This window comes from Formica exsecta, unplaced genomic scaffold, assembly GCF_003651465.1.
Source record: "Formica exsecta isolate Colony F162 unplaced genomic scaffold, ASM365146v1 scaffold480, whole genome shotgun sequence".
Classification (NCBI taxonomy): domain Eukaryota; kingdom Metazoa; phylum Arthropoda; class Insecta; order Hymenoptera; family Formicidae; genus Formica; species Formica exsecta.
In genome coordinates this window covers 296253-311677 of record NW_021852036.1, presented here as the reverse complement: position 1 = coordinate 311677, position 15425 = coordinate 296253, and the positions used below count along the sequence as shown (strand labels likewise).

The 15425-nt window shown below is 34.7% G+C and overlaps 1 protein-coding gene and 1 long non-coding RNA gene across 2 annotated transcripts in view; both read left to right on the top strand.

Annotated features, from left to right (window-relative positions):
- The window catches only part of LOC115241376, an 11368-nt gene extending 8776 nt beyond the window's left edge, over positions 1-2592 (top strand). Inside the window, exon 2 of the long non-coding RNA XR_003884892.1 lies at positions 2457-2592. This is a non-coding gene — a long non-coding RNA (uncharacterized LOC115241376). The remainder of the gene's footprint in view (positions 1-2456) is intronic.
- A 447-nt stretch (positions 2593-3039) lies between these two features.
- Positions 3040-15216, top strand: LOC115241386 (protein split ends). The gene is made up of 10 exons (XM_029817126.1): positions 3040-3056; positions 4376-4573; positions 5269-5443; positions 6078-6367; positions 6485-6665; positions 8108-9124; positions 9798-10004; positions 10176-10272; positions 11807-12791; positions 12857-15216. Exons 1-10 carry the CDS (start codon positions 3040-3042, stop codon positions 13575-13577), a joined length of 3888 nt encoding a protein of 1295 aa, XP_029672986.1. The 3' UTR covers positions 13578-15216.
- Positions 15217-15425: the final 209 nt, after the last annotated feature.

Here is a 15425-nt window from a genome sequence, read left to right as displayed (position 1 = left end):
CAATCTACGAAATTTTCATGCTTTTGTCAATATGCTGTTTTAACATATGACACATATGTATATCCTTAAAGATTATGCGGCAAAATCCTAAATTGTAGCGTCGACACATCTTGTGATTTTGAAAACTCTTTTTTCCCCTTCTCTAGAAGACGATTTGCAGCGTGCGTTCGAGTCGTAGAGATCTGCCTAAGAATAGATGACGTGTTTTATCCAGGGGAAAAATAGAGCGCAGCCAAAATTCGATACCTACGCGCGGAACGATATCAGGCGAAATAGAAATAGTATGCGTTATAAATAAATATACAGTGAATTTTGCGCTTGCAAGAAAGTAACGCGCAATATTCGCAATTTACATTTCTCCGCTGCCAAGTTTCCGTTGCGTAGGTAAAAATTTTGCACGTGTTAGATTTTGCGCGCCTTAATATCAGCTGCTTGCACGTCAAACGAGGATTTGCATAATGCGTCGTGCATGAAAATAATGTATTCGCATTTATTTGAATCATCATCATGTACAGATCTATGCCAAAGATGAGAGATTTAAAAAGTTAAGAATTTATTTTAAGCGCCTCTCTATGAAGAACTATTATAGATTCTTTTATTTTATACAATTTCTTTACCAAAGATATGTAATCTGCTGGCAATGAATAAAGATTTTCTTTCTTTAAAAATATATGATCGGTCGGTCCTTGATGTGTTGTATAACGCAATAGTGAACATATAAACGCATCGTGAAAGATAATTACATATAATTGGAGCCTTCTAGTATCGAGTCGAGAGGAAGTGAGGTCAATACGAGAAAGATCTAATTATATATCCGAAGGATTGGAAGACTGCCAACGTCACTTTTGTTTTGTATAATTTTTCTTTTCGTTTAGCACGTCTCTGTTTGCATTGCTCTGCATTTTTGCGAAAAAAATCGGTAGATCGAACGCATCGGTTTTTATAAAAAATTATCCGGTCAATAACTCTAATCTATATTCTTTGTGCAAGACAAGAATCATTTTTATTTGTCGCTTGTAAAACCATGGACGTTTCTCAAATCGACCGAATACTTATCAGAGTGTCTACCCCTGGAAAAACATAGAAAACCTGGAACTCTCAAGGAATTTTTTTGTACCTGGAGAGATCAGGAAATTCTCATGGAATTTTATTGGGACTCAGGGAATTTTTAAAAAAATTCTCTTTAATAATCTTGCTTTTATACTGTAAACAATCTGCAATCCGCCGATAAGCCAAGTTATGAATTATGTGTGTTTAAAATATATTATATAATAAATATATATCTATTTCTGTTTATATACTCAATGTCTTAATGAAATATTGAGAATATGCAATACATATTCTCTATTTTAATTTTTAGTAATAAAAAATGAAAATATTATGCAAGTTAAAAATTTTTATCTTAACGAAAATTTTAATTTGTTTTAGTACATTTGTAAATCTAGCAGTTGAAACTTAAATTGGTTTTGTGTTTTTCCTTTGTATGAGTGAAAAGCATTAGAAAACACGTACATTAAAAACATTTATTTTTGGAAATTGCATCAAAAAATCTTTAAAATATTTTCTTTACCTAAAATTTTGAACAAAAATACCTAGAAGATCAGGGAATTTTCAGGGGATCTTTTTGCAATATTTAAGTAGATTATTATAACCTAACTCTGCTTATACAGCGGATTTTTGCACAGCATACGCAATTTTTTTTTCGACAATTTTAAGATAATGATATTCGTAAAAGTGCACGTCTGCGTTCAGAATGCTCGATAACAACTTTTGAACTTTGAACTTCATGGAGTTCGTTGGCATAATTCAATTGCCTATCTTTATTACGCTTACGTAAGATAATTCAAAAATCGTGGTTAATTCAAGAATCGGTGAGATCAGCTTAACACTGTGCGGACCGCGCTTATCAGGGCGCGGAATTACAATTGTCTTCAAACATAGTCTTCCTCGTATTATTGCGAAATTGAGCTGTGAAGGACATCCAGTAAAAACAAAGTATTTACATACCGATTATATGTCATTTATGTATTTCGAAAGTGTTTTAAGCCTATTTTTTTCGTGAAACTTACGAAAATAGGTATTAGCATCTTTGTGTGTGCATTCCATTAAAAAATCAGCATTTTTGCATTTCCTTAAAATCTAATTACTTCAAAACTAAATTTTGTTTTAATATTATTTTCAAAATAAATATTTTACATATTTTTTTCTGGAATATGAATAAAAATTTTTAAATCACTTAAATATCTATATGAACTTTCGGATGTAGAAATTGAAATGCCCTTGGGCGAAAATGACACTGCTATCAATTCTATCGCATGCATGCTTTCTGGACATATTCACTGGATGTAATAATATAGTGGATTTTGCCAAGAGTCGAAAATAGACTCGACTTAGGTGCCGTCTAATAGAAGCGAATGCGCCAAGCGTTCCATTGCACATCTTCCTTCGTCTTTTAGGATATGCATGGGTTACATTGGCTACAAACGATGCCTATTCTTTGGGAGCATTGGTCCTGGCGCACTCCCTACGTCGGGTCGGCACCAAGTACGAGCTGGCTTGTCTGGTCACTCCCGGAGTTACGGCAACGATGAGGTATCGTTCTTGTCCGAGTTCAATATTGTATTTATTTGATTCTTGAACATTTGCTTGTGATTGAAACGAAAACCTCGTACATTCTTTTTTTATCGGAATTAATTAAGTTTATTAGAAATTTCTGTCATTTTCGTAAACGATGTATTATTATCGTGAATCACACATATAAAATTCCAAAATCTTAAAGAATATTAAATCTATCAATATATATCATATCACGTCTGTGGTTTGGATATTTAAATCATTTTGTCTATAGAGGTGTTTCAGATCACCCCTGTCTACCCCTTTTATTTTGAAAAGGGGATGTGCTAGGAAGTTGGGATAAACATACCATACCATATTTACCATAAAAGTCTATCTGAAGTTTTTGATGATGGTACTTTCATTTTTGGAAAACCCTCGGAAATACCGGAAACCGAGGGCAATTTAAAAATTTTAAATGTCAAAATGGGGCATAAGTTACCGTGAGTTTCCGGTATTTCCGAAGATTTTCTAGAAATAAAAGTACCATCATCAAAAACTTCAGATAGGCTATTATGGTAAACATGCTTTTCTCAACTCCCTAGCACCATCTTTTTTCACAATAAAAAAGGGGTGGACGGTAGTCTATCCGCCGATAAGCCAAGTTATGAATTATGTGTGTTTAAAATATATTATATAATAAATATATATCTATTTCTGTTTATATACTCAATGTCTTAATGAAATATTGAGAATATGCAATACATATTCTCTATTTTAATTTTTAGTAATAAAAAATGAAAATATTATGCAAGTTAAAAATTTTTATCTTAACGAAAATTTTAATTTGTTTTAGTACATTTGTAAATCTAGCAGTTGAAACTTAAATTGGCTTTGTGTTTTTCCTTTGTATGAGTGAAAAGCATTAGAAAACACGTACATTAAAAACATTTATTTTTGGAAATTGCATCAAAAAATCTTTAAAATATTTTCTTTACCTAAAATTTTGAACAAAAATACCTAGAAGATCAGGGAATTTTCAGGGGATCTTTTTGCAATATTTAAGTAGATTATTATAACCTAACTCTGCTTATACAGCGGATTTTTGCACAGCATACGCAATTTTTTTTTCGACAATTTTAAGATAATGATATTCGTAAAAGTGCACGTCTGCGTTCAGAATGCTCGATAACAACTTTTGAACTTTGAACTTCATGGAGTTCGTTGGCATAATTCAATTGCCTATCTTTATTACGCTTACGTAAGATAATTCAAAAATCGTGGTTAATTCAAGAATCGGTGAGATCAGCTTAACACTGTGCGGACCGCGCTTATCAGGGCGCGGAATTACAATTGTCTTCAAACATAGTCTTCCTCGTATTATTGCGAAATTGAGCTGTGAAGGACATCCAGTAAAAACAAAGTATTTACATACCGATTATATGTCATTTATGTATTTCGAAAGTGTTTTAAGCCTATTTTTTTCGTGAAACTTACGAAAATAGGTATTAGCATCTTTGTGTGTGCATTCCATTAAAAAATCAGCATTTTTGCATTTCCTTAAAATCTAATTACTTCAAAACTAAATTTTGTTTTAATATTATTTTCAAAATAAATATTTTACATATTTTTTTCTGGAATATGAATAAAAATTTTTAAATCACTTAAATATCTATATGAACTTTCGGATGTAGAAATTGAAATGCCCTTGGGCGAAAATGACACTGCTATCAATTCTATCGCATGCACGCTTTCTGGACATATTCACTGGATGTAATAATATAGTGGATTTTGCCAAGAGTCGAAAATAGACTCGACTTAGGTGCCGTCTAATAGAAGCGAATGCGCCAAGCGTTCCATTGCACATCTTCCTTCGTCTTTTAGGATATGCATGGGTTACATTGGCTACAAACGATGCCTATTCTTTGGGAGCATTGGTCCTGGCGCACTCCCTACGTCGGGTCGGCACCAAGTACGAGCTGGCTTGTCTGGTCACTCCCGGAGTTACGGCAACGATGAGGTATCGTTCTTGTCCGAGTTCAATATTGTATTTATTTGATTCTTGAACATTTGCTTGTGATTGAAACGAAAACCTCGTACATTCTTTTTTTATCGGAATTAATTAAGTTTATTAGAAATTTCTGTCATTTTCGTAAACGATGTATTATTATCGTGAATCACACATATAAAATTCCAAAATCTTAAAGAATATTAAATCTATCAATATATATCATATCACGTCTGTGGTTTGGATATTTAAATTATTTTGTCTATAGAGGTGTTTCAGATCACCCCTGTCTACCCCTTTTATTTTGAAAAGGGGATGTGCTAGGAAGTTGGGATAAACATACCATACCATATTTACCATAAAAGTCTATCTGAAGTTTTTGATGATGGTACTTTCATTTTTGGAAAACCCTCGGAAATACCGGAAACCGAGGGCAATTTAAAAATTTTAAATGTCAAAATGGGGCATAAGTTACCGTGAGTTTCCGGTATTTCCGAAGATTTTCTAGAAATAAAAGTACCATCATCAAAAACTTCAGATAGGCTTTTATGGTAAACATGCTTTTCTCAACTTTCTAGCACCATCTTTTTTCACAATAAAAAAGGGGTGGACGGTAGTCTGAAACACCCTGTATAATGACATTGGCCAGATTCTCATTGTAAAATGCTATGACATAACTCAAACAACCAGCATGCTTCTTGTCTTAGAGAAAAATTGGCGGCAGTATTCTCCTTGGTGCAGGAAGTTAATGTTCTCGATTCCAAAGACGAGGCAAATTTGGCCTTACTGGCTAGACCAGAATTGGGAATCACTTTTACCAAATTACATTGCTGGAGGCTAACTCAATATGAAAAATGTGTGTTCATCGATGCAGATGCGCTTGTGAGTAACGCAAAAAAATTTTATACTGTATATTTTATATTATCTTATATCTCTCTACAATAAATAAAATTGAAGCTATAATTAGAGCTGGAGAACTAAAATAAAACGATTTTATTTTATACTATTCCATTTTTTGTTATAACATGTATGAAAAGTGAATTAATATCAAATAATAAATTAACAAAATTATAACCTGCTCACCCTCATGATTGCTCCTCCTTGTCGCTCTCGATACCTCGTCTTATCTGCTTTTCCTTTATTTTTCCCTTGTCGTTTTCTCATGGCATTTACACGACACTCACTCGTAAAAACGATGTCAATTATGCACACAAATCTACGCGATTTAACCTAACGCGTACTTTATATTTTATATCGCAACGGAAAAACGCGAGAATTACAGTTATACGAAGTATGGAAATGACGGTTATACGAAGTTAGCCATCCGTTTCGCGTTCAAAAATCACGCGACCAAATTCACATAATGCTTTCTCTGTTACTTAATATATATATATATATATATGCACATATTAATTTATAATTTATAAAAATTAATCTTACAATAAAAAATAAATTAGAATTAGAGCTTTGATATTTATAATGAATTGATAAAGCTATCAAGTATATTTATTTCTAGGTGGTACGAAATTGCGATGAACTATTCGAGCGCGAAGAATTATCGGCCGCGCCCGATGTCGGCTGGCCCGATTGCTTCAATTCCGGAGTATTTGTGTTCAGACCGTCTCAACAAACGTTCGCGTCAATCACTGCGTTTGCCGCGGCCAAGGGCTCGTTCGATGGCGGCGATCAAGGCTTATTAAATATGTACTTCAGCGATTGGGCCTCTAAGGACATCTCCAAACATCTACCATTTATTTACAACATGTGTTCCACCGCGACGTATTCGTATCTGCCTGCATTTAAGCAGTAAGCGATCGCACTTTTTCGACTCGCCATAATAAAATTTTTTTTTATTTTTGTTTTTTTTAAATTTTTTTATTTGATAATTCATTTGTTTATATGTATATATATGTATTTTTTTAGATTTGGCGAGGATGTCAGAATAATACACTTTATTGGCATAACGAAACCCTGGTTACAGTATTTTGATACCCTAACCGGTGTCGTTCAACCACCGCCAGGATCTGTGCATTTGCAACCGCTGTTGCAAGTGTGGTGGAACATATTCTGCGAGCAAGTGCATCCACAGCTATCGCCCTCCATGGTAAGCTTTATTAATCCATTTGAGAATAGTGTGCGTTTAATACTCTAAAATGACGAGTGATATTTCTAAATGACGCCGCAAACGCACAATTATTTTTATATTTTATATTTCTAATAAAAAGATTTCTCTTGCACACATAAATGATATGAATATTTTAATAATTATATATAATTTTTAATAATTATATATAATTATTTTATTATATTTGTGCATATTTTTTGGCTGTAAGAAATAAAAAATATCGCAACTTTTTTCTTACACTTGCGCATTTATTTCATTTACAAGCAAAACAGTGAACAATTATGTTCAATTATAAATATGATAAGGGTAAGACTCTCTACTATATGCGCCTCTAATGCTCGTAGTTGTTTTGTAATAAATTATTTTCTATATGTGAATTTTACTTTACGAAATTTTACTTTAGCATTTCAAAAAATACATTTTATTTTAATGTGCCACATATTTTATATAAAATGTAGCCTCACGATGTAATTCTGAAATTGTTTTTATCGATTGATTGTTTTCATTATTATGAGCTTTTCAAAATTTTTGCTCGCGAATATCAGAGTTACATCGAGTTGCATTCACGGTTTTTTTTTTTTACAAATATAGTCAAGCAAATTTGAAATTCTTTTTGCTTGCATATTTCTTAACGATTTTTTAATGCTGTATGAAAGCTTGTATAATAAGTGGTAGCATTTAAGAATAGATAGCTAGATCTTTTTTGTTGCATCTTAATATAATGAAAAAGTGCATACATTTTTTCTGTATTTTTGATATATTTTGAACCCTATAGTTCTTAGAAAAAAGAAAGTATTTAATTATTGTATTTTAAGTCGTGGGATTCAAGGTATATTTTTTATTTACTTTTTCTTTGTAAATATTGTAAATAGTGTATATTAATAGCTACATTTTCTTCAATATAATTTTATATCAAAAACATATTCTTGTATTTAAAAAATGTAATTTGAGAAGCTAATGTTTATATATTACTTCATCTAATCGATATCTTCCAAATGATTAATGCAGCTATTAATATAACAGATTTTTCTATGATTCTATCCCAGTGTCTATTTTTTTTAATTTGATTTTTTTGTGTTTTCTAGCTTATTCACTTGTAATTCTTATTCACCTGTAAAGATTTAAGTCAGCCACTATATATTAATGCTTAATTGCATTATTTGTAATTGTTGCATTGTTTTTAATAAATGGATCGAGCATGAATGTTATGCATATGGCACTTTGAGAAGCTATTGATACAATACGTATTTATCGTAAAATAAAATTTTACATAATCAAAAATTGTGTAATATCAAATATGTATATAGTATGAAAAACATGACACTGTATATAAGAAAAATGGACACTGCCAATACTTATCGTTAGTTCACTACTAACCCATTGAGTGTGCATTTTTCTGTTTTGGCATGATGCTTGCATAGGCCACCAGCACATTGGCTCCAATTTGGCACACATTTGCTTCCTCGTCCTACCTATCTCCCGTTTCCGATATTTCCGTTTATTCTAATACAATAAACCGTAACGACGGTTATTCTCGAACGCCGGATTTCTCAGAATTTAAAGATCCCTGGGAGGAATACTCTCCACAGAATGATTCGTTTCCAACCAATGACAGTGCATTGAGTGACAAGAATGATAATTATTATTGTGGAGCAGGATATGAGAAAGAAGCTACGGATGTTGATCATAAAAATGATCACAATACATCTAAATTCGAACACAATCAACAATTTCACTACGAGCAACATTCTTCTTATGGTCTTAAACAAACACAACATAGTTTGCATCCTACGAATACTGAACATAATCAACACCGAGAACATGCAACTTCTCATTTTGAAGAGAGTCATAGTCAAAGACAAATACAACACACTGAAGATTATTGGCAACAATATCAGCCGAGTGAACAGAAACACCATCCCGAGCAATATGGACACAAAGAGCAAAAACAGCATAATGAACAATATCAACAACATCATTATGAGCAAAGACACCATAATGAGCCACATCATTATAATGAACAGAGACAACATAACGAGCATCATCAGCATTCTAGACAATCTCATCAGCATGATTATTATAAAATGGATGATCATCATATCCAGCATCAATCGGATCACGAACAACCGCATTCTACCGAAAATCATGCGCAATACGCTAGTGACCAAACTGCTCACGTAGACTATCAAAGTCATACCGTTTCTCATAACGATTCCCACCCGCAGCATCATATCCAAAATAGTGCTCAAGACAATTTTACATCTCACTGTCGTCAAAGTAACGAGAAAAATAGCGAGCAATCGTCGGAAACTGCGAATAAACAGACAGACATGCAGAGAATCAATTTCCACCCTTCCTCTCCTACACCTTGTACAGATCTCCACAATGTAGCCATGCGATCTGACCCGAATATAACGGAACATCTAGACAATGCAAATGTAAGTAATTGTTCCCGCATCTTTTTTTTAAATTCGCGTTAAATACATTTTTGTTATTGTACGTTTATGTACATATTTTCGGAACTATATTCGCTTTACTAAAAACGAAAGTTTACAATTATATTATAATACAATTGTAATTTTACTATTGTAAAAAGAATTTTTTCCAGTTACATGGTGTATTGTTATACCGTTCATATATATTCATCATTTGTTTTAATAATGCTTGGGACATTACTTGCACTTTTATTGGGAATATTCATTGTATAGAGTAATAGTATATAAAGTTTATATCATATGCCTGAAATCATTTTGTTTGTCACTTATTTATTACTGTTATTACATGCACATTTTCATCAGAGATAAGATAGATAATTATGTTTATCTTCTAAAAAATGATTTTTAGTCTTCAATTTATCTTTATGTGCACTAACCCCATATTACTTCCCACATTGTATACTTGTGATACTCTCGTGCATCGTGCTTTAAAGTGTAAGTAGCATTAGTCTTGTATTATAAATGTGGTTTGTCCTGAGGAATACGGAAGAGATGATAATATGTTGTAATGTTCGTGTGTTTATCGTAGCCTATACGTTGTCATTTTTACATTAGCTGACTCTCCTCGATATCCCGAATAGTTTAAGATGAAGGAATATTTGTTTTAATTGCACAGACGGGTATCGCCGGTGCCTTGGCTCAGTTGACGTTGGGCGAAGCGAGGAGCGCCGAGCAAATAGCTTTGGAGGAGCATATGAGGAAGCAGAGCTGGGAGCAGGGACAGATCGACTACATGGGTCGCGACAGCTTCGATAATATATGGAAGAAGATCTGCGAGACACTTTCTCTTTCGCCGCAACGTCAACCATCTCCACCTAAAGAGGTAGCTTTATATTAAATAAAATATTTATGCAATTAGCAAAGTTCGGAAGTTTCTGAGTCGTAATCATTAAAATCAATAAGCAAGTAGTTAAATTCCGCAAAAGTTGCGTAAGCTACAATGAAGATCGAGTTCTGATGATGAATAATTCATATTACTGATAAATACTTGCAGGATGTTGCTGAATCAAAGGAAAGCGCCGCTACTGCTGACGATGAGTCTGCTGAGCTAAAGACTGTTACACCTATAGATGTCGAAGTAAATAAAGTTGGTACGTCTCTCTCTTATATACATAATTGAGAAAATACGTATTTTAAATAAGATCGTAACAAATATTTCAAGCGCATTTATGAATCCGAATTACACAGGTAATTTCATGTATTTTTAATTAAAAAATATCTCGTGCACACACCAGAAACTGAGATAACGACACTTAGCTCGACGAGCACTTTTCACGAGTTGTTAAAATAAAGAGATTTGCGAGATATTTAAAATAATTTAATGTGCTCTCACAATGCAAAAAGCCATTAACTGTTTCCTCGAGATGCTTTGCGTTTTTGTTTGTTTTTTTCGTTTCACTTAATACAGCATGCGGTATTCACTTTCACAGTTTCGAATTGAAGACGTTGTATCAAGCGAGGAAACGATTGAAAATCGAGATGCTTATATTGGGACGCGATATTTAATTTGTTGCGATATTCCGAAGATACAAAAAAAAACGATATGTCTTGTTAATACAATTGATCTAGTTTGAGTGTTTGAAACAGGAACAGAGGACAGCAACTAACAGATCCTGGCGCCATAGCATTGCTGCGTCTTGTATTGTCGTTTTGCTTTAATGGGGTAAATATTTTATGCGCTCACACAAAACATCGTATCATTACTTCTTTTTTTCTTTATCCTTACTTCAAATGACAAAATTACGTAAGATTATGACACCTTCCAAAATTATATCATATACTAAACTAGCTCATAAAATGCATAAATTCAATTATTTCTTTATTTTTATATATTGAATTTTATCTCATTTTTATATAATACGAAAAACTTTATAAATGTCATATTTTTAAATTAACAAATTATTTACATTTGCAATGCAGTTTTAAATTTTGTTATAGACATGTATTAAAACGTGTGAGATACAATTTAATACAAATACTAGGAAAATACTTACGCTTTTGTATATGAACATAATTGAGAAATATAATAGCATGCCTGTTTTATAGATTATCTATTTCAGTTGTTTACTAATTAAACATTTTTTGGAACATTGCTTCTTTAACTTGCTGCAAAATAATCATTTATATGCTTTAAAATTGCCATGCATTACATATGCAAAATATTAAGTTACATCGGTTACGCTTTATACGCTTTACATTAATAACGAGCACATGAGCATTATTTATATGTTTCACATGTATGTTAAAATCATACATATTGTCAAATATGTATTATTACCAATGCATTCATTTCTTCATAGTTCATGTTTTCACTTGAGCACATTGCACTGTTCAAACTCGTGGCGCATTTTAATATATGGGAATAGAATCATGATCGTCATTGCCTATCTTGCCTAAGGTTACAAAATGTAACATCTGTAAATACGAGTATGTCGTTGTTTCTCGCATTAATTGATATTTTTATTCCTATTTGAATTGATAAGAAACAGTGTTTATCATATAGAATTTTTGCACGATTTCTTTGCATAATACAATTTTTTATTAGGATAGTTTTCTCTGTATACTTTTATAAATATTTGTCTGACTATTTATATATCTGTCATGTTCTCTTCTCCCTTCATCTAGATGAGGCGGATAAGGATCTAACGCAATCTCTAGTATGCGAAGCTTCCGAGGAAAAGCTTTCGGCGGCGCAAACTACGTGTGAGATTAGTGACGAAAGCGTCACCATCGCGCAATCCTCTGAGCAGAAAGCATCTGCGTTACCTTCCGAAGAAAGTGTCACGGTACAAGCTGCTGCAATAAAGGTATCAAGCGAGCTGATACAACCGGCCGCAATAGAAAGCGCAAAACCAACAGACAAAAAATTATGCGAAACAAGTACTGAATTGTCTTCTACCCAAGAATCGGCGTCTCAAGCCAAAAACGAAAGTCTTTCTGTCGAAACGCAACAAGTTGATTCACAAGCATCAACATGTCTCTTGGTAGATGCCGCCTGTAAGAAAGATGTAATGCCTGTTACGCAAATTGAGAGCACGCCTATTGAGATGAAACTAGAAACTCCAGCTTCCGTTACTCAAGACGCAACGGAGCTTAAAACAACTGAAATTAGCGTAGATAGTCCACAGAATATCGCTGCTTCTTCTATAACGAGCGAAGCGTCGCTGAAAGAAACCGCGAAACGTGTTATCGAATCCGATGTAACGCAACCTCTCACGATAGATCCGAGTGAGCGGCACGCAGAGATGCTGCTGGCGGCTTCTGAAATTTCCACCGTGAGTCCCGTGCCTATCCAGGTAGCGGAATCGGTTCTTCAGGCGGAACCCAAAGAGTCCGTGTCAGGCGCGGCTGTAGCCATGCGCGATCAAGCAATCGCTACGACGGTCACAGCCGTGCATGAATCCACGGATATCGTTCCCGCAGCGATCACAGTGGAATCTGTTCAATTGAACGGATCGGATTGTGAGAAACACGATGATATCGCAACTGTAGTTGCCAATTTATCGGAAAGTGCTGACCTTTCTGCTCGACAGGCAAAAGAATTCGCGAATGACTTAGTTATCACAAAAGATGCACCATCAGAAACATCATCGGCTACTGTAGAGACGTCGTGTCTCCAGAAACATCATCTGTAAAAGTGGAAAAATCAGCGGAACCCGCGGAACAGGTTGATAGAACAACGTTGATAGAAACACCGGAACCAAAGTCTCTAATGCAAATTGTAAAGATGGAAGCGGCAGAAGCGAAATCCGCAGAGCAAATTGTAAAAGCAGAAACGGCAGAGTGTACCGAACAAATTAAGCAAACCAAGATAACGGAAGCAGCAGTAATAGCGAAATCGTCTAGCAAAATTCCAGAAACATCAGAGATTGCCGAGCCAAGTTCGGCGGAAGAACCTACTGAAGCGAAAGCGCTCAATATCCCATCGACGCCGACAGTGATCGAGGCTACACCGCCGACCAGTCCGTCTGTAGAGAGCACGCAGGAGGCGGAAGAAAAGCAAGCCGAGAAGAAGAGCCTAAAGAAGTCCGATTCGCCGGATGGTGCGGATGGAGAAGGTGCGGACAAAAAGGCGGTGAAGAAGACGGTAAAGAAGATGGTGAAGAAACCGAAAACGAAACCTGAGGAGACTCCATCGACCACGGCGGAGGGCGCAACCGCCGCGGACGCTTCCCAGAGCAAGCCAAAAAAGACAGTGAAAGTCACAAAGAAAATCGGCGCGAAGACCGGACAGACTCTAGAAACCGACACGAGTGTGCCGGAGACCCCGCCGCCGCCGTCGTCGCCAGCCAATGCCGCTGCTGTCGCCTCTGACGTGCCTGTTCCGCCCAAACGAAAGACGAAGAGTACCAACGCGAAAGGAACGACCGGCAAGAAGCCCGAGACGGAAGAGTGATCCGAATCGACAATGACGATACTTAATAACGCGAAAGTCCGAGAGACCGGGAAGAGGTCCTTAATCGTTCCCGATGGACGGGGATATATCGAAGTTCAGAGCTTTAACCTTTTCGAGATTTCACGTTGCTGAGAGACTAAATACTTTCGCGCTCAAATTTTTTTAAATAGTTTTCTTAAGATTTGAAATTTCGTTGAGGAACGGCTCGATTAGCTATTGAGATTCAATAGCTTGCTAAAAAAGTGATAAAAACTGTCAACTATATAATACAGCCGAACGCCGTCTCGAAAGGATTAAAGAACACTTGGTAATAGAAGATTATACTTGCTAGTCTGTTACACAGTTTTTTGATACTTTTAATATATCTCGCAAGAGAAAGTTTCTATATCGCCATTGAGCTTGATATCGCCGAGATATTCGCCGGAAGTATCGAGCGATACGGAAAGTTTAATCGTCGCAATACATAATTCTTATTTATATCAACGCGTTACTCCACACTTGTCTTATATCTCTCTTTTTCTTTTTTTTTATTGATGATATATACTCTACTCATTTTTACATATCGTATTTGTGTAATTATCGTTTTCTCGTGTCTGACGTTATTCAAGCGGGCTCTCGCATATTCCGAATATGTTATATACGGGTTACGATGCAACCTGCTGTGCCTTGCCCGAGCAACGCGAACTTGAATGTCCTATCGTGAGCGAGTATTTTATATCTGTCTATTTACTTCAGTATACCTGATAAATTGCAAGAAGAAGAGAAAACCAACTGTGATTGATCAGTTCTATTGAATCATGTTTAAAATTTACGCAAATCGAACGCCAGTCATAATTTGTGAAATTACCGCGAAGATTTTACGTTTTATATATGTAATGTTATGCAATGTATATAGGGTGTTTCGGAGCGAAAGCAATAAACTTTGTCAGCGTACTCGGAAGCACGCTGGTAAAGTATCTCAGTTTCATTCCGGAACACTAATTCCTGTATATACATTGTAATAACGTCTTGTCATCGCTTATTTACATCGACCGAACGAAATGGAAAATTAAAAAAGAAGATCTTCAACTGATGAATTACAGTTTCATCGAGAAACGAGAAGAGGGAGAGAAAGCATGCTAATTTATATTACACATACGAGAATAACGCAACGCTTTGCGAAAACGGCAACTGAGATATTACGCGAGGAATCTTAACCGTTTATTTTTTTTCTTTATATACACATATATTTATATATATATTAAATTATATTTTTCAGTGTGTATTTTTACTCTGTTTTGTTGATATTTTCAGGAAATATACACCTTTTCTCATGATATATATACACACACACACACACATAGATATATATGTACAAAATCCTTCCTTATTCTAATTTAGATTTAAGCAAGCAAATAATTTTTTTAAAATGCGTACAACACTACTCTTTCAAGAGAATTTATTGCAATATAGTATGTAATACACTGAAAGCTTTTTAATGGTAATTTAAAAAAAGAAGACTTCTATATATATAATAATGTAATTTTGTTATTGATCTAAATGTTTGAAAGAAGAAAGTGATAGGAGATACTCCAAAGATGCATCTATATAGTGCAAGATTTGTAACAAGACTTATCATTAATAAAATATGTATCGTCAATGAAAAATTTATTATTGTTCCAGACAATCGAGTCTGTCGCGCGCGAGAGCAGATTCTGCAGATTTTGGCGGCAAAATGCCAGCAAGAAAAATTTTTTAGTATCTGTTAGTAAAGATATGATGGGCATAGATTAGTAACAGAGCAGATTCTGTTAGATTATCGCTGGCATTTTGCCGACAAAATTCGTGGTCGATACTTTAACAAGATCT